Source organism: Ricinus communis, chromosome 7 (genome assembly GCF_019578655.1).
Source record: "Ricinus communis isolate WT05 ecotype wild-type chromosome 7, ASM1957865v1, whole genome shotgun sequence".
NCBI classification, from domain to species: Eukaryota; Viridiplantae; Streptophyta; class Magnoliopsida; order Malpighiales; family Euphorbiaceae; genus Ricinus; species Ricinus communis.
Window position 1 is genome coordinate 15152573 of NC_063262.1, and position 18307 is coordinate 15170879.

Sequence of the window (18307 nt, forward strand, 5' to 3'; positions counted from 1 at the left end):
AGCAAGTTCTAGAAGCAAAGTTAAGTACAATGCACACTCAAACAAGAAATATAAAGAGCATAAGCATAATGAATGCTCAACTGGCTCAAAATCTCACTTTCAGGTGTGGTATTAGGTGCAGTTGGTTCGCAACATCATTAATTGAATCATTATTTAAGAAACACATGCATATGATATTATCAACGTTCTAAGTTAAAATTCGACAATTCGAAAATAATTAAATAACACCTACGGTTTAACCCGGTAGGTTGATGTGTAAAACACCATAAATTATTTTCCAAGGACAATGAATAACAAAGAAAAGTAACTACAATTCTATAAATCAAGTCATCAATCAGCTCAAAAATAGCATACTCAAGTGCATAAAAACACAGTGTCCTAACATCCCCTAAAAATACACAACACCTAGCCATAGCAATTTCAGATATATTAAAAACCATATGAGAGATTAAGGTTTACCCATAAGCACCCCACACTTGAAGAACACACTGTCCTCAGTGTAAAATATTATGGATACCCCGCATGGAATGCTCAACTAAGAGAACAAAGGCAATACAATCCAAGTGCATGACATGCATGAAAAATAAAGTTAATTGATCATCCATCGAGGCTGATGTTGTGGAAATTCAGTGCCTCCTCAGTAGAATCTGAAAATAATAAAATAAAGAAATAAAATCGAAACTGAAAATATGAAAACTAAAACTAATAAAATGTTTCAAAACAAAAGGTTAAAAATTAGAAATTAAAGATAAAAATTGGGGTGCCTCCCAAAAGTGCTTCTTTTTGATGTGATGAGTCTTCTTAGCTGGACTCATGGTGAAAGGCAAATGGGCGTGATCGACAACCATCCATCCTTCTTCCAAGCAAATGTCTTCAAGTATCCGCTTAGAGGGATAATCGTCAATTTCCTATTCTCGACTATCAAGCAAGCTGCCAGTATGATGGGCAAAACTCGCTCCTCATATAATTGCATGTAGTCATGATGCTCTAGGGGCTCTTCCAATTTGAAAGCTGAAGTTTCACCAATTGGAAGGATCGACGGTTGGGCAATTTCTTCAGGAACGTCGATGGTTTTCTCTGGTCCTTGGCTTGGTTCACTTGCTAGAAGAAACTCGAGCTCCTCCAAAACTTCTTCATTGGATAACTCGTGCTCATCTTCCATCATTAAGGGACTTTTGGAAAATCCACCAAAAATTCCTCTAACTGCAACTCAGCATCATCGACTGTACGTTCTTGTTGATAGTCTTTTAAAGGAATCATGTTCGCCTCTTCCTTTTCTGGTTCCATCTCCATGTTCAAGAAATCGTCCTGCACAGAAGCATCATCGTCAAACATAGTAGATAAACCAGAAAAATTCTCACCCCGAACGCGAAAGTGACTACCAAGTGTTCCTCGGATTCAGTAGCGTTTGATGGAGTTCCCAATTGCTCTTCAGCTAGTAACTTGAAGATTAAGCCTACTTGATGCTCTATATTTTTAATCGAGGCTTGTTGATCTTCAAGTATCCTCTCTGTTTGTTGGAATCTATCCTTAAGACTTACAATAAACCTCGTCATCAGCTCCTCTGATACTAACTCTTCACCTTGAGTTGATGGTGCAAGATTAAATTTCTTTGAAATTCAGTGGTTCTTGGCCATCTAAGTTCCATCCAAAGGGTGAATGAGTGCTCAACTCTTGATTGTAGGTGCTTCCATACGAGTCATTTGGCCAACTTCCCGTATAATTCACCCGTTCATAGTTATAAGAACAATGAGCAACATCACTATAAAACAGACAATCATTACTCAAATGTAAACCACAGCAAAATTCACAAAAAACTTGAGATGAAAGGATAGGAGTGGAGAGTTGATCGATAGCCCTGCAAAACGATTCCACTCGAGCTTCTAAAGATGCATGGGTATCCCAATTTTTAGCACTCTCTTGGTTCCTAATCCCATTTTCCAATGCGTCATACAAAGAGTTTGAGTTTAACATTGAACCTCCTTATCATTCACTATCTGAATCATAAACTTAAACTAAATAAATATGTACAAATAAAATAAAATAAATCAATAAAAAATAAAAATAAAAATCATAAAATAATAAGAAAGAAAAAAATGGCTAAATTAACAAATAGCAAATTTCACTCTAGTTTTCAAACAATTCCCCAAAGAACGGCCAAAACTTGATGCGCTAAATCGTGTCAGCTACAATCTAAAGGCAGTGTACCTATCGATGCAGTCTAGCACTAATGGCGAGTATCAAGGTCATATTCCTCGGGAAAGCGAAAGCCCAGAGTTACTTCCTTATTCTTTGTTATATTAACCTAAAATGGATGATGAATAATTTCTAAACTAACTATTAACTACAAGCTAAGTTCTGAGGGAGATGCAAGAGTAATTGATAAATGAAATAATCAAGACAAGAAGACAAACCCAAAGGGAATCTAAACTAGTTGGCAACCAAACAAAAGATAAAGGATCGGTGAGTCTAATATGCTACCCGTGAACGAATTCTTAACCGAATTCGGTTTCTCTCTCGAGATAACCGAATTTCTAAACCTAATAAACTAAAGTTGGAATCTCTTCCTAACGATTGATTCTTAAATTAGCATTAAGCTTTAATCCGCCTATATTAAGCTTTGTTAATTCTTAATCCGGCTAGTTAATTATCCTTATCTCTAAGCGATTATTAACCAGTTCTTGCTATTCAAAATTCTAATTGCCAAACGAATTTCTCAATCTCATAAAGCAATCTAAACATCACAATTCACAACGTCTCATGAATAATGCATTATCTTATTAATACTGAAAACAAGAAGAATACAAAACCAACTCAAACAATCCAACAATATAATATCAAGCCAACATAGTAAAGAAATCCCAATGGATTAAATCAGTCTAGCTAAACATGTTCATGTTTAAAACAATCTAGGAAATCAATTACAATGAAAGAATAATGAAAATAAAACATGTACACCCTTTTCTCTTGAATTGGTTGAACAGCTCCAAATCTGGATCTACACTTTGATTAATCTCCCAAACTGCCTCTTGAATTGCTCCACTACTGTTTTGCACTCGGAACCTTGCGATTCCGGGATTCTTACTCACCGCAACTCTCTCTCGCACTCAATACTGTGCAGAAACCGAACCAGCTGCCAAGGCCCTATGTTACTCTTTTCCCCTCCTTTTCTTTCTAAGAAAAATTCATTTTTCTTATATATTTAACTCAGCAGGGCCGTGTTCTAGCACGGCCAAAGTCCAGGCCGTGCTGAAACTGTGGATCTCACCAAGTAGGGTTTCACCACGACCGTGTTCTCCCCGTGTTGGCCACCACAGGCCGTGTTGCTCCCCGTGTTGGCCAACGCAGTCCGTGCTGAAGGCCGTGGTGGCTACGGAAACCGTGACCAAAGTGCAAATTTCAAGAATCAAAGCCAATGGTTGAGCACGGCCAGAGTCCAGGCCGTGCTCAATGTATGCATTGCGGGCTCTTGTCTGATATTGATGAATTCTCGTTCGAACCACACGTATTGATCTATAATTGCTTAAACACCGATGACGGTCCTATAAATGTTCCTGAAATGCAAAAGAACACAAAACACGGGTGATTTGGGAATAAAAGCACAATAATTGCTAAGAACATACGCAATAATATGCAAGCAAATATGTGTAAAACTATGCTCATCAAATTAACCCCCACTTAAGCTATTGCTTGTCCTCAAGCAATTAACAACTCACCCCATAAAACTACAGTTAGCAATTCCTTGCAGTTTATGCCCCTAGTCCACAACAGATAGTACTCAACACATCTCAAAGGCCGTGGTGGCTACGGAAACCGTGACCAAAGTGCAAATTTTAAGAATCAAAGCCAATGGTTGAGCACGGCCGGAGTCCAGGCCGTGCTCAATGTATGCATTGCGGGCTCTTGTCATATATTGATGAATTCTCGTCCGTTTCCGCATGTATTGATCTATAATTGCTTAAACACCGATGACGGTCCTATAAATGTTCCTGAAATGCAAAAGAACATAAAACACGAGTGATCTGGGAATAAAAGCACAATAATTACTAAGAACATATGCAATAATATGCAAGCAAATATGTATAAAACTATGCTCATCAGAAGTCTATCTACTTCTCTAGGGTTTCCTAAACCTACCTTTATAAATAGAAAATGATGACCTAGGGTTAGGGGACTAACAACATCAATTGGAGGCTACTGCTATTGTAAACCTACATTCATTTAAATAGAAGATTTTTTGGTAACTAGAGAGCAAGGTCACTAAGAAAGAACCCTAAATTTAGAAACTTTTTATGAACGATAGAAGCTTTTCCACATCTCAACCAGTCTTGGATCCTAAATCGGTCTTCGATTCAACTGCATCATCATCTCCTGAGACTTGTAGAACGATCAACTATGATGACAACTTAACGGTTTCCCTACATTCATCATCATTAACATCACTCTCCCATTAAACTGGTTTTTCTATTCTTTTATGTCTATTTAGAAACATGAATAGGATTTCCTTTATTTCTTGTTTGCTATGCTTGATGTGATTATATTAGGATCTCTTATGGATTAATATGTTGTTGATTTTGTTGGGTTTTGAATCTGATAATAAGAAATACATTGGGATTTGAATATGATAATATATATGCCTTGGATTTTGAATTTGATTAGCCAAACGATTAGGATTACATGTTGGATTTGTATTTTCTTTATAGTTAGTTATTAGATTAGTTTTTTAGGGTTCTATAATTAAAATATGTAATATGCCATATTCATCTACTGTATGTCCAAATTTTTAAGATTGCATGATCTTTTTTAGGGTTTCTAGTTTAATATGATGTTATTTATATCTTTCACCTTCCTTTTTCGTGTTCTAATTAACTTTTTACCTTCTACACATGTGAAATTAGTTCTAGGATATGAGAATCACAAAGGAACTATAAGAACCAGCCTGGAAAAGCCTTAAAGCCGATCAGCTTCGCTCCCCTCAGCCCTAATTTTTAGATTTTTTTATGGATTTTTGATGTATTTCTTGAGTTATCCATGTAGTGTACTTAGTTTTGTTGCCTTTTACTTCTCTTTTTCATTACAGGTCAGGTTGTAATAGCTAGATTTACTTTATGCACTTTATTTTTATTTATTTTTAATTTAATGTATGTCAAATAATTATAACATGACTGCTTAATTAAAAATGAGACATGTAGACTTTAGGTTAAAATTGGACCTAACATAAAAACTATAGTCCATTAAGCTAATCAATGGTAATTGGGCTTAAATTCTAAAATCAATGTAAACCTAATGAGCTTCACCATGATTTATTTAGGCTCATTGGGCAGTATTGGATTTAGGTTCACACAATTGGGCTTTATTATAATAAGTAGTCCATCTAGTATTAAAGGCTTGGTAAAATAACTCATAATTGGACTAGACTAGGAGGGCTTTATACATAATTAAATTAGTAAGTTAGTTTGATGACTTTAACATGGGCTGGACATAATAAAAATGGGTTAGACTTTAGAGGACCTTATGTGCAATATTGTATGCTTGTATATAGACTATTGTGTTTATAGAGAATACTTTGTTAAATAATAAAATTAAAGACTAAAGATACACAAATAAGGAAGTTGGCTTCCGGATCCATCTATGAATGTATGGCATATGCTTCCTTATGGAATATGAAAAATGTCACTCATTAGTAAAAGTGTCTCGGTGAATTATCAGGGTGGTGAATCCGATCTCCATGCTAATCTCAGTAATTAGTTAGTGTTTTTCCAGTTAGGTTGAAAAGCCTTGCAGTGTCGTAGTTGCTAAAGACACTTGGGTGCGCACTTGAAACTCCCGCCCATAAAATCTAATACGCCACTCAAATTAGTAAGAGTCTCTCAGAGAATTACTAGGGTGATGACTCCATCTCCGCGCTAGTCTTTGTGACTATTTAGCGCGTTCTTGATTAGGTTAAAAAGCCTTGTAGTACTGTAGTCGCTATAGACACTTGGATGTGCGCCCAAAACTGCCACCTATAGTGGCGACTCCTTTGGAGATAAGAGAAGATAATTCCAATGTATGCTTGTCTTTAATTTTATTATTTAACGAGTGATTCTTGCATTATTTGCATGGTTACATTTTGGTCCTAATAACCCTGATGGTGTTGATTAGTGGTTGTCTAGTTCCACTCGAACCTTGAAATTGTGACACTAGCTAACCATCACTCACATGTAATGAGTAAATTTTCTTCATTGCATGGATCCTTGAGTGGGGAAACGAGCCAAGGAAGAACACTTTTTACTTGTTGGAGCCTATTATACTTACCCCAGATTCAGCTCACGGTAATGACAGTAATAATTTTCCTTAGGTACCCTATTGCTTGCTATCTGAGATGTTTTTTCTTTATAAGTACTTAAGGCCACATATTGAAAAGCCCGGGCCTAGAAACAATGTGGAATCAAGGCCCATACCTAAAATATGCATGCTTTATGCTTATATTGAAAAACATTGCATTATTTGTTTTTAATCTGCCTTGAAAGCTTATAGCATGCGCGTCAAGCCTACTATCCCCTGTTGATAAAAGCTTAGACTTAAAATCCTAGGGAAGAAAGACTCACCATGAACCGTGTATGGGAGAAACAAGGTTGGAAGGATGTTTTGTATAATAACTGTGTGTATGCTAACCCTTCTCTTTGGCTTTGTGCATATCACGTGCATCATGCATCTCATGTATCACGTGCATCATACTAACCCTTTGTTTTTTCGCCATATAGATTCTCCTTCGAGTTGGAAGAGACAAGATAGTGGAAGATTGGAGAGAATACCTATCCTACAAAGAATCCGAACTATGTTAGAGCTTCTCGAAAAGCTAAGACATCAAGCTTCCATTATCGAGATGGAAGCTACATCTGAGATGGCTAATGAAAGAGCTAATGAGTAAGGTGTTGAGATCTTAAAGAATGTTGTCATTGGTGATATAAGGGGTATAATCTAGAAGGAGCTCTAATAATCTTTTGGCTGGGATAGTTGCAAATCAAGCCCAACATGTTGCCCCGATTGCTCCAATTGCTCAGGTAGCTAACCCTTTTGTAGTTATTGATCCGACTGTAATTGTCGTTGAAACTGCTGTCACGACTACTACCGCTGCCAATGCCAATGCTGAAGATCCTGCTAGAAGAAGAGTTCCCTAAAATCTTTGGGATTTTGATGAGTTCGTGTTGGACCGAGTTAAAAAGGAGATCACCCTTGCCACCAATGAAGTTGTGAATGACTTAAGTGTTAGGCTTGATAAGATACAAGGCATGCTAGAAATCAAAGGGTTAGACTCGACCTATGATTTTGAAGAGCTAGTTTTCACGGCCGAAGACAAGTTGCCTGCGAAGTTCAAGATGCTCGAGATGAACAAGTTCAATAGGACTGGTCATCCAAAGGTTCATTTAAAGCAATATGTCACCGTCATGGGAACTACTTAGCTCAGTAGGACCCAAATAGTCAAGTTGTTTGTGTGGTCTTTAGAAGGGCCTACTGTGAACTGGTATCATGGCCTAGAGAAATCTGCCAAAGCTGAATGTCGCGATTTATATAGTTCTTTTGTTAAGTAAACGACTATAATACTCAGTTGGAGGTATAAATTAGAGACCTTGAGTCCACCAAGAAAAGACCAAATGAGTCCTTCTCAGATTTCTTAACCAAGTGGAGGAATAAGGCTGGATTAGTGAAAAATAAGCTCTCTAAAAAGGACCAAGTTCATATGGTGGTCTGAAATATTCTTCAATGATAGGTTCAAAGGCTTCTGATGATAACCCAAAGACTTTCATGGATTTATATAATGACGGGCTTTAGGTCGAAGAAATCGAAAAGGACAAAAGGAAGATTGTGTAAATCGGCGGAAGGTCGAATTACTAGGCTAAAGGGAGCAGAACCCTAGATGTGAAGGTTGTTCAACAACCGAGAAAGTTCTCCAACTTCAAGCAGCCTCTAAGATCTTTGAGAGTTTAGTGCAAAATGGCAATGCTGCAACCAATCGCCCTAAAAAACCCACCTAACCTTAATGCACCCAATTATAAACCCAACACCTATTGCAAATTCCACCAAGCACTCGGCCATAACAAAGATAACTTTATCCAGGTTAAACATGAAACCAAGACCTCATCGATGTTAGAAAATTGACCGACCTAGACAAGCCTGGTACTAGAAGAAACCCCTACCAAATTACAACAACACTATCAGCACCCTTTTTTCAGATCTAGATATTGAGAGAAAAATGAAAAACCGTATATGATGAAAGTTACTAGCTTCTCGGTTCTAAGAGGGTGAAGGAAAGACGAATATCAGGCTAGCATAGAGGTTAATCAAGCAAGAATTACCTTTTTAAAATCAATTTAGACTCAATCGTCAAGAAAAATAAAATTTGTGGGTCAAAACAGCAGTTTTCACAAGTTTAGAGACCTAATTGCAACTTTTCAAAACTTCCTCTACATAGAGCTAATCGGCTCTATATATAATTGATTGGGTTTTTTTTGCATTCGGAAGTCATTTTTTTGAAGATTTTACGTCCAAATACAGATTCTATAAGGTTTTCTTGAAGATAATCATCATTTTTATCGATAATTATTTAATTTTTTAAAAAGTAAACTCTAATATTTATCGATATAATCCTAAAATCTATCGCCTCCCTTAGGGTTTTCCTTGAAACCCTACCTCTATAAATAGAAAGAGGTAGTCAAGGTTTAGGGTTAACAATTAAGAGTTGAGTTTTGGCAGTAAGTGATATTGATACTTGAAGAAACACCGAGAAAGAAAATATATAGAGAATAACTAGAGAGAAAATAAAAAAGGACTGTCGTTCTTGTTTGACAACAGATGACTCAAACCACTAAGAAAGAACAGTTTTGGAAACAAGCCACTGAAGAAAGAACTTGTTTTTTGGAAACCTGTTTTCTAATCGAGAAGATTTTTCTACACTAGATCCAACACTGAATTCCTACCCGGTCTTTGACTCAACTGCATCTTCATCACTTGAGACTCATAGATATACCAACTATGGTGACAACTTGAGGATTTCTTCAATCATGTATTCACCATCATCGTAAAATTGGTTCCTTCATTCCTTTTATTTTCTTTTTGTTATTTATTTTTAGAAACATGATTAGGATTTTGATTTATGATCAGTATGATTATATTAGGGTTTTTTTTATGAATATACATGATTATTGGGTTTTGAATCTGATAATAAGAACTCTAGGGTTTTGAAATCTAATATTTTGCCAATTAGGGTTTGGAGCTAATTAGAAATATGTCATAGAATTAATGATAATATCTATGTTTCCATTATGATTAGAAAATTAAACATGTTTAATATGATTACTTGAATGATTTATTATCTGTTAGTTTACTGTACTTAAGGTTTTTTATCACTTTAGAGTTTTGATCATTCAATCGACTTCTGTTGTTTTTATTTTAATATTTTTTATTCTATTCTCTTTTATTCTAATTGATTTCTTTATCTGTGCATGTGGAATTCATCTTTAGGGATGTTAAATATACTGAAGAATTGTTAAAAGTCTAGCCTAGAACCCTAGAACTAATCGGCTCAGTGCAGAGCCAATTGACTCTACACATATAGCCTATCGGTTGTTCAAGCCTAACCTCCATTTTTTTGGATGATTTTTGATGTATTCCAATGTTTTGTATAGTTTTTAGGTCCGTTTCTTTTGCAATCGTCATTGTAGGCCGGGTTGTAATAATTAGGTTTTACTTTCTGCCTTTATTTTATTTTTTATTGCTCATTATATGTAAGATTTGCTTAATGTGGAATTACCTAAGAAAATTTTTATATCAGTTTTGGAGTCAAATTTTCTTAGACTTTTCTTGGTGTTTAGAATATAGCATTTACATCCAAATACTTTAAAGTATGAGACCTTAGGCTTTCTTCTATTATATAGCTAATAAAATATTTTGTTCAAAATTTGTCTTTTAAAAACTTAATTTGCAATATAACTAGTATTAATGGCTTTCGCTAAAAAGTAAGATATGAAATTTATACTCATTGAGCATTGTTCTAGCTATTTCCACTAAAACTCTATTTCCTCCCTATAACTCCATTTTGTTGTGGTGTATTGGAGATGAAAAATTACGTTAAATATCAGTTTCATCACAAAGTGATTCAAAAAGATTATTTTTGAATTCATTTCCATGATCCCTTCTAATTGAGGAAGTCAAATACCACTTTTTTGAACACGTTTTTTAAAACTTTTAAAGACGTCAAAAACTTCATTAAAATGAATTAGAAAATTAATCCAAGTAAATCTAGAGTAGTCATCAACAATAATAAATGCATAAGCCTTTCTACCCAAACTAGCTATTCTAGTTAGTATCTATATGTAGAAATTGGATTGGTCTAGAAGTACTTCCAATATTCTTGAATAATGTGGTTTACAAGGCTTATATTTAATGAACCTCATTGCATATCATAGCTCAAATTAATCACTAATAAAGATTGATTAGTAACTGATTGATTATCCAAATTTTCTATATCACAGCTCAAATTAATCACTAATAAAGATTGATTAGTAACTGATTGATTAACAACTTTTTGTATAGGTATTGCCACTTTTTTCTAGACCTGCTCATGGGTCGGGCTTGGGCGAGCTCGGGCGGGCTCGGGCGGGGCCTGATTTGATTTTGGACAAATCCGAGCCCGCTCAGGCCCGAAAATTTTTTGATATCTCTCAGTCTAAGCCTGAGCTCAAAATTTTTTAAAAAGCCTGGCCCGGCCAACCAATTATTAAATATGTTCCAAATTATAGTTACATTTAGATTTGGGGTTTTGTTTTAATTAATATATTATTAATAACAATAAAACTATAAACATAAATAATAGGTAGCTAAATGATATTGATATTTAATTATAAGTTGAAGATGTATGACATCTCTTTTTTTTATTAACTAAAATAAACATCGAACAAAGCCGGGCTTAAATTTTTATATAAATTCCAAGCCCGGCCCGAGAGTTACGGGCTTTCTATGGATTTTGGTCGGACCGGACTTGTACTAAAAAATTATTGTCCAAACCCGGTCCGAATAGTACGGGCCTGGACGGGCCGAGCGAATACCCAGGCCCATAAACAGGTCTACTTTTTTCCCATAACATAGCATAGCATCTATTAGACTCGTAACGATTTTCATTACATTTTTCTTACACAATTGGTTTTATACTCGAACAAATTATGGTTTAATACACAATAAATGTACAATCATTGTTGCCAATAAAATCAATATTATTATTATTATCAATAATACTTTTACTAATAAAATCAATACCAATATTATTATTACTAATATAATCAATATCAATTACTTTACTAATATAATCAATGTCCATTACTTTACAGTTTTTTTCTAACTTATTTATTAATATTTATTTTCACTAATTATTTTAAATAAATAAAATATTATTTTATCATTATTATACAAGAAAATAATTACCATATACCTCTTACATTACTTGTTTATCTAATATTTAATTATGCTAATAATTAAAATAATATTAATTTAGTATTTTATTATATTATCAATTAAAATAATATTAGTTTTATAGATTTATACTGAATGAGTTCAATCAAATATGTAAACTTTAGATTTTTTTTTTTAAAAAAAATTACATTAAAGGCATAAACAAAATTTGCAAAAACACTCATTATATAATGCTTCGTTTAATTTTTTTGTTCTGAAGCCTGTTTTAGATGCTTATTTAAGGTAAGGCTAGATTAATTCGCATTGGAACAGGGCACCCTAGTACGAGCCAAGAAATGACTCGGAACGAGTAAGAAACAAAAGGCATACACACTCAAAAGCAAGATTAATGTAAAAACGCTTTATTTAAGAACTGCATATATCATATTCCATGTCCTGAAGAAGCCTGCAACGTTGTCTAATGGGAAGCAGCGTTTTAACAGCCCCTGGTACAAAAGCATTTGCGACGAAATCCGCGACACCTGCCACCGGAAAAACCTTCAGTCCTGCAGACCGTTGCACAATTGTGATCTCCCCAGCACGCACCATGGAATTTATGGCTCTGCGATTGGCAAACTCTTGCCTCTGTAGGCAGCACCATGTGTTCTACCACATAACATTCGTATCAATTAGAAGCATCATGGTTAAATTATATCAATACTAAGAAATAAAACAATGTGTTTCACCACCAAAATAAGGAAGTCTCCTTTATTTTAATCCGTTTTTAATAATTTTTCTTTTTCATAGGAAGAGAGAAGCATTATGGAAAGAAGAGATAAATAGTATTAAAAGTAAAAGACAACCACCGGAATCTAAGCACTAACCCTCGTAACACTCACTGTAAAAATAAACTAACAAACGACACCATAAGAAAAAAGTGAAAAACATGTAGCTAAAAATTTTCATCATTATTTTACTATTATTATTTTAGAATCATACTTAAGAAACAGAGAGAGAAAAATGGAACTAACAAGGGTTAATTTAGAGTTGTTAACAAAATAAAAATTGTTTAGACAAAAAGAAAAAGAATAATGGGCGCTATTTAGACCTAGAGAGACTTACGAGAAGCCAAAACCAACACAATAAGCATCAATATGAAAAGCCCAGCAGATCTTTTCTCCATCACTTTTTCTCACTGCCACAAATCTTTTGCTAGGTTGCTCTTTCTCAAATATCAGGCATGATTCAACTGATGGCGCCGGTGATGCATCTTTATATAGCGCCCAGACCAGAGACAGAGTGCATTAGTAGGTGGAAACGACAAGTGAGATTCTGGTGTTCACATGCTGTGACACCAGCATGCCTAATTCCTATGCACGTGTCTCTCTCCCTGGGCAACTGTCACTCCCTAACGCCTTGCAGTCTGCCTCCTAACACACCCAATGTGCACAATGACTAAGCAAATGAAGAAGATAGATGCGATAATATACAGGCGGACGAATTAATTTCTTAGTGGGAAGTTTCATATAACTATATTTCTCTTACTGGCCAAATAATATAACGAGGGGTAATTAATTCATTGCCATTTTCATGGTGGAGAACTTGGAAGTGTTAAAAGATTCGAAATATATAATAGCATTAAAAGTATAATAGAACAGTGTAAAATTTAAAATTATAAAAAGACTTCATTACATATAATTAAATATTTTATATCTATTTTAAAATTAATTAAAACTACATATTATAATGCAGAAATTCAGTGAAATAAATATTTTGATTTTATTAATTTTTTTTAATAAATTTTTCTAACTTTTTAGCTTTCCAACTATAGAGCTTCTAGTTTATTCACATAGAAAAAATATGAGCAGGATAGAAATAGGATTTTCTTATGTGCCAAATCATTATATCAAAGCCAAAAAAATAAAATTTTATATTTGTTTTTTTCTACAGCCACAAAAATTCTATAGTGTCCTTTTCTTAAAAGACTATTGTAGATGGCGGATTTGGACGCGGCTCAAATATACTAGCAACCATGATATTGTAAGAATTTGCTTTAATCGAAAATACGTTAACTAGTTAGAGAGGCTAGTGCGGAAAAGGAAGTTATCACCTGAATAATCACATCACATTGTTTCTACTTGTGGCATAATTAGATTCCTTACGAAAATATCGCCACGGATCTAGAAACTAACTTTCCTAATTATATATTCTTATCTTTAATTTTATTAGTTAATAATCTATTCCTTATAAATGCAACATATTATTTATATACATAAGAATACAATATGGTAAAGATCACCTAAGTCTAACTCATTTTTCTTCAGTCCAACTTTACCAGCCTTTAACCTAATTAGGCTAATTATACAAGAGCTTGTTTAATCCCTTAGTCTAAATAGGCCAGCTTATTATTTAAGCATGACAAAATTCATATAAATCTAATCAATTTTATTGATTTAGCCCAACTTACCTTCTTTTAACCTAATGGACTATTATTTACGTGCAAAGGTCAAATTTTAAGTCTATATCTATATGGGTTGATCTTAATTAACAATCACAACAATAATCAAGTATTATCCACTCTTTTATAGAGTATAAAAATAGAGAAATAAAACCAACAAAAGCAAGAAAAAAATAAAAATTACATCCCTCTTACAACTACTGACTTAAAATAAAAAAAAAAAGCTAAAACGGGTGAAAATTGGCGATAATAGGCAAAATTATTAAAAAATGGTCAATTTAGGAAGTGAACAGCAGATCAGTTGTATGCTGAGCCAATCGGCTCTATGGCTGGTGAACTAGTCATGGCTGAGATCAGTTGATTCTAGCGATTTTGCTTGATTTCAAATGATTTTGAACTCCAGATACCCCAAGAAATGATCAATGCATATAAAAATAAGGCAAAATCAATTAGTAAAGAATTAAAATCGGAGCCAAGAAACAATAGAATAGAAAAGTCAGGTCTAAACATGTGAAAAGAAAAGACATTTCAAATAAACTTACTATGATTTTTGCTAAATAAGAACATATGTGAAATTTAATCAATCATCATACCATATTGATTATTATTCATGAAAATAACACTGTAATAAAGGTACTAATAGATTCTAAACATCCTGGTAATCTTGAGTGAATAGATTAATAAAAAATAGGCAAATCCTTCATATGACAAATGCAAATAAGGAAACTTTCTAAAAAGGCCTAATAGAACGATAATTCATTAAAATAGATAACTAAAATATTAATTGACTTTATCATGGCAAAACTCAATTGGAAACCCTAATCATGTGAATAAACTAGCTGATATAAATCATTTGTATAACAAATCTAAACATATAATCAAATCTAGATCAAGCAAGTAGAAACTATCATATCACATTTAAATAATAAGAAAATAATAATTATAACAAAGAAAGTAAACATGATGAGATAATTGATAGAGAAACCCTCAAGTTGTCACTATATTGTGTAGTCTCTTGAATCTCAAGAGGATGAGGAGAGGTCGGTTTAAAGACAAGGTAGGAATTCATAGTGTTTAAGTTTTGAGAGTCTCAGTACATTTCAGTATTTTCTACCTACACTTACTAAAACAATTGCCAAAAATTCCCCCTTTTTCGTTAGGAATTGATTTGAAAACATCAAAGAGGCAATTGAAGCAATTTAATAATTTTTCATCAATTCCTAAGATAGATCTCATTGATTAAGATAATCATAACACAGAAAAAAAGTAAATAGATAAAGATTCTTACAATGGATGTGTCAGCCATGATGTGATATCTTTTGATTTCTTGTTTGTTGATCTTGGCAAGGTTGATATGGCACAAAAGCTACTTAAATGACTAGCCTTTAATAGTATTCACACAAGCTTTAAAGTTGGAATTTCTTATGTATAATTCTTCACAAGAGAGAGATAGAATGGAGATGATAAGGAGCGAATACTAGTTCCAAGTAGATTAAATCTTAATTAATCTAATTCATTAAGTGTTGATGCCATCCTTCGTCAACCCTAGCCATCCATCATACACCATTATATAAACATGGCATTTAACCTAGTCTCTTAACAAGCAAGACCTTACTCTTAAATCAGGCCTTAATTGGGCTTGTTTAGACTAAGTTAACTTAATTAATACATGAGTATAGTTATAGGGCCTGCATAACCGATCCACATCTAATTCAATCCTTTTATTATCCTTATATCCCAATTAGATCAGAGAGTGTGGATTCAAGTGTCAACTCTATATTTGATCCAATCATATTTGTTCTTGATACAATGCCATTAACTTGTGAACTTGATCTATAAATCCCGATTCATAATCAATATGTTCAATTACCTTGCATAAGGATTTGTACAAGTTAATGCACTATCAAGAAACTATAGGATATGGTCTCATGTAATAATTACTTTGGGTAATGAATTCTTGGTTGATAATCTCATTATCTCCATGTGAATCTCATTATACCCAATTATTATCCCTTGAGCACCTCATAGTTAGATGGACATAAGACAGTATCAAAGTATAATAGTCCTCACATGAGATTAATGGATTATCTCTAGTCTAAGAATCACAGCTTACATAATCATTTACTAGAGTACTTACCTATAGATGCATGGGTAATAAATTCCATATGGATTATTCTAGAGGGATCTTATTCAATGTACTTATTTTTGTAACAAGCATCCATATGTTTTATCTCAATATCCCTATACATCAATCATATGAGTTCAATTTCTTACTTCCAAAGTAAGATGATAAACCCGTTGTGTTAGTCTCAAATATTTGATCAATATCCACATGATCATGATTAATATCTTGATCAAACTTTGACTATGAACTAGTTTAGGAATATTACTTTGTTGTGATGAGAATCTCACAATTATAACTACTTTTTGATTTCTCTCACATTGTATTATGCATTCCATGAAATTCATATCTATTAGTTTAAGTATACAAGTATAAGAAAACATATAGATTTAAACAAATGCCTTTTAATAAATAGATGGTGTGGGCGGTGGTTTGGGGCGCGCACCCAAGTGTCTTTAGCGACTACGGCACTGTAAGCCTTTTCAACCTAATCGGGAACAAGCTAATTAATCACTAAGACTAGCGCGGCAATGGGAGTCGCTACCCGGATAATCATCGAGACACTTTTGCTAATGAGTGGCGTTTCTCAAATTCCATAAGGAAGCTTATGCCATACATTTAGAGATGGATCCAGAAGCCAACTTTCTTATTTGTGTATATTAGTCTTTAATTTTATTGTTTAACAAATTATTCCCTATAAATGCAAGCAATCTATATATAGGCATGCCAAAATAACATACACGATTCACCTAAGTCTAGCCCATTTTTATTTAACTCAGCCCATATTGGAGTTGTTAGCCTAATTTACTAGTTCATTATATGTAAGGTCCACCTAGTCTAGCCCAATTATATGTTATGCTTCTGATTTCCAGCCTGTAGACCTAATAGACTATTTATTATGATAAAGTCCATTCATTGTGATCCTAATTCTAATTAAGCCCAAGTCCTAACTAAAACATGCAAAAGCCTACTATGTCTACTCAGATTTTAGGATTTTAGGCCTAATTAAAGTTGATAAGCCTATTGGACGACAAGATAATGTTGGATCCAGTTTTAACCCTAAGTCTATATAGCCTATTTTAATTGATTAATCACATAACACATATTTAATTAATCATGCAATAAGTAATGATAAACAAAATAAAAACAGAGAGTAAAACCTAATTATTACAATCCGGCTTATAACTACGATTGCAAAAAGGAAAAGACCTAAAAACTATACATAAGGCAAAATACATCAAAAATCGTCCAAAGAATAAAAAATGGAGGTTGGGCTTGCACAATCGATCGATTGTATGTGTAGAGCCGATTGGCTCAATGCAGAGCCAATTGGATCTGTATTGAGTCAATTGGCTCTAGGGTTCTAGGCTGGTTTTCATCGATTCTTCAATATATTTGCATCTCTAGAGTCGAATGTCACTTGCACAGACAGTAAAATTAACTAGAATATGAAATAAAACAAGTAAAAACATTAAAATGAAAGCAACAGAAGTTCAATTGAACGATTAAAACCCTAAACTAATAAAAAAACCCTAAGAATTAAAAGTGCAGTAAACTAACAGATGATAGATCAATCATGCCTTCATATTAAACATATTAGTCACCTAATCATAATAAGAAAAAGATCTTAACATTAATCCTATGACACGTTTCTAATTAGATCTAAAACCCTAATTGGCAAAATATCATATTTCAAAATCCTAGAGTTCTTATTATCAGATTCGAAACCCAATTAACATGCATATTCACCAAAGAACTCTAATCTAGTCATACTGATCATAAATCAAAATCCTAATCATGTTTCTAAAAGGAAATAATCAAAAGAAAACAAAAAAGGAACGAAAGAATTGATTTTATGATAATGGTAATGTATGATTGTAGGGAACCCTCAGGTTGTCACCATAGTTGATAGATCTACGAGTCTCATATGATAAATAAGCAGTTGAGTCGAAGTCCGGATAGGAATCCAGTGCAGGATCTGATGTTGAGAAATATTCTGTCGATTTAGAAATAGGTTTCCAAAACTGATTCTTTCTTCAGTGGCTTATTTCCTAAAATCATTCTTTCTTAGTGGCTTGAATTCTTTATTGTCAACTAAGAATGGCAATCCTTTTCTTTCTTTTCTCTATGGATTTTCTCTCTGTGTTTTCTTTCTTAGTGTTTTCAAGTATCAATCTCCCTTACTGCCAAAACTTAGCTCTTGATTGTTAACCATAACCCTTGACTACCTCTTTCTATTTATAGAAGTAGGGTTTCAAGATATACTCTAAGAGAGGCGACAAAATTTAGGATTATATCGA

The 18307-nt window shown here is 33.7% G+C and overlaps 1 protein-coding gene across 1 annotated transcript; it reads right to left on the reverse strand.

Annotated features, from left to right (window-relative positions):
* Window positions 1-11833: 11833 nt before the first annotated feature.
* LOC8276488 (defensin-like protein 1) lies at window positions 11834-12686 on the reverse strand. Its single transcript, XM_015723172.3, has 2 exons — window positions 12550-12686; window positions 11834-12093 (listed from the first exon to the last, which is right to left on the reverse strand). The coding sequence occupies exons 1-2, from the start codon at window positions 12608-12610 to the stop codon at window positions 11924-11926; spliced, it is 231 nt and encodes a 76-aa protein (XP_015578658.1). The 5' UTR covers window positions 12611-12686; the 3' UTR covers window positions 11834-11923.
* Window positions 12687-18307: the final 5621 nt, after the last annotated feature.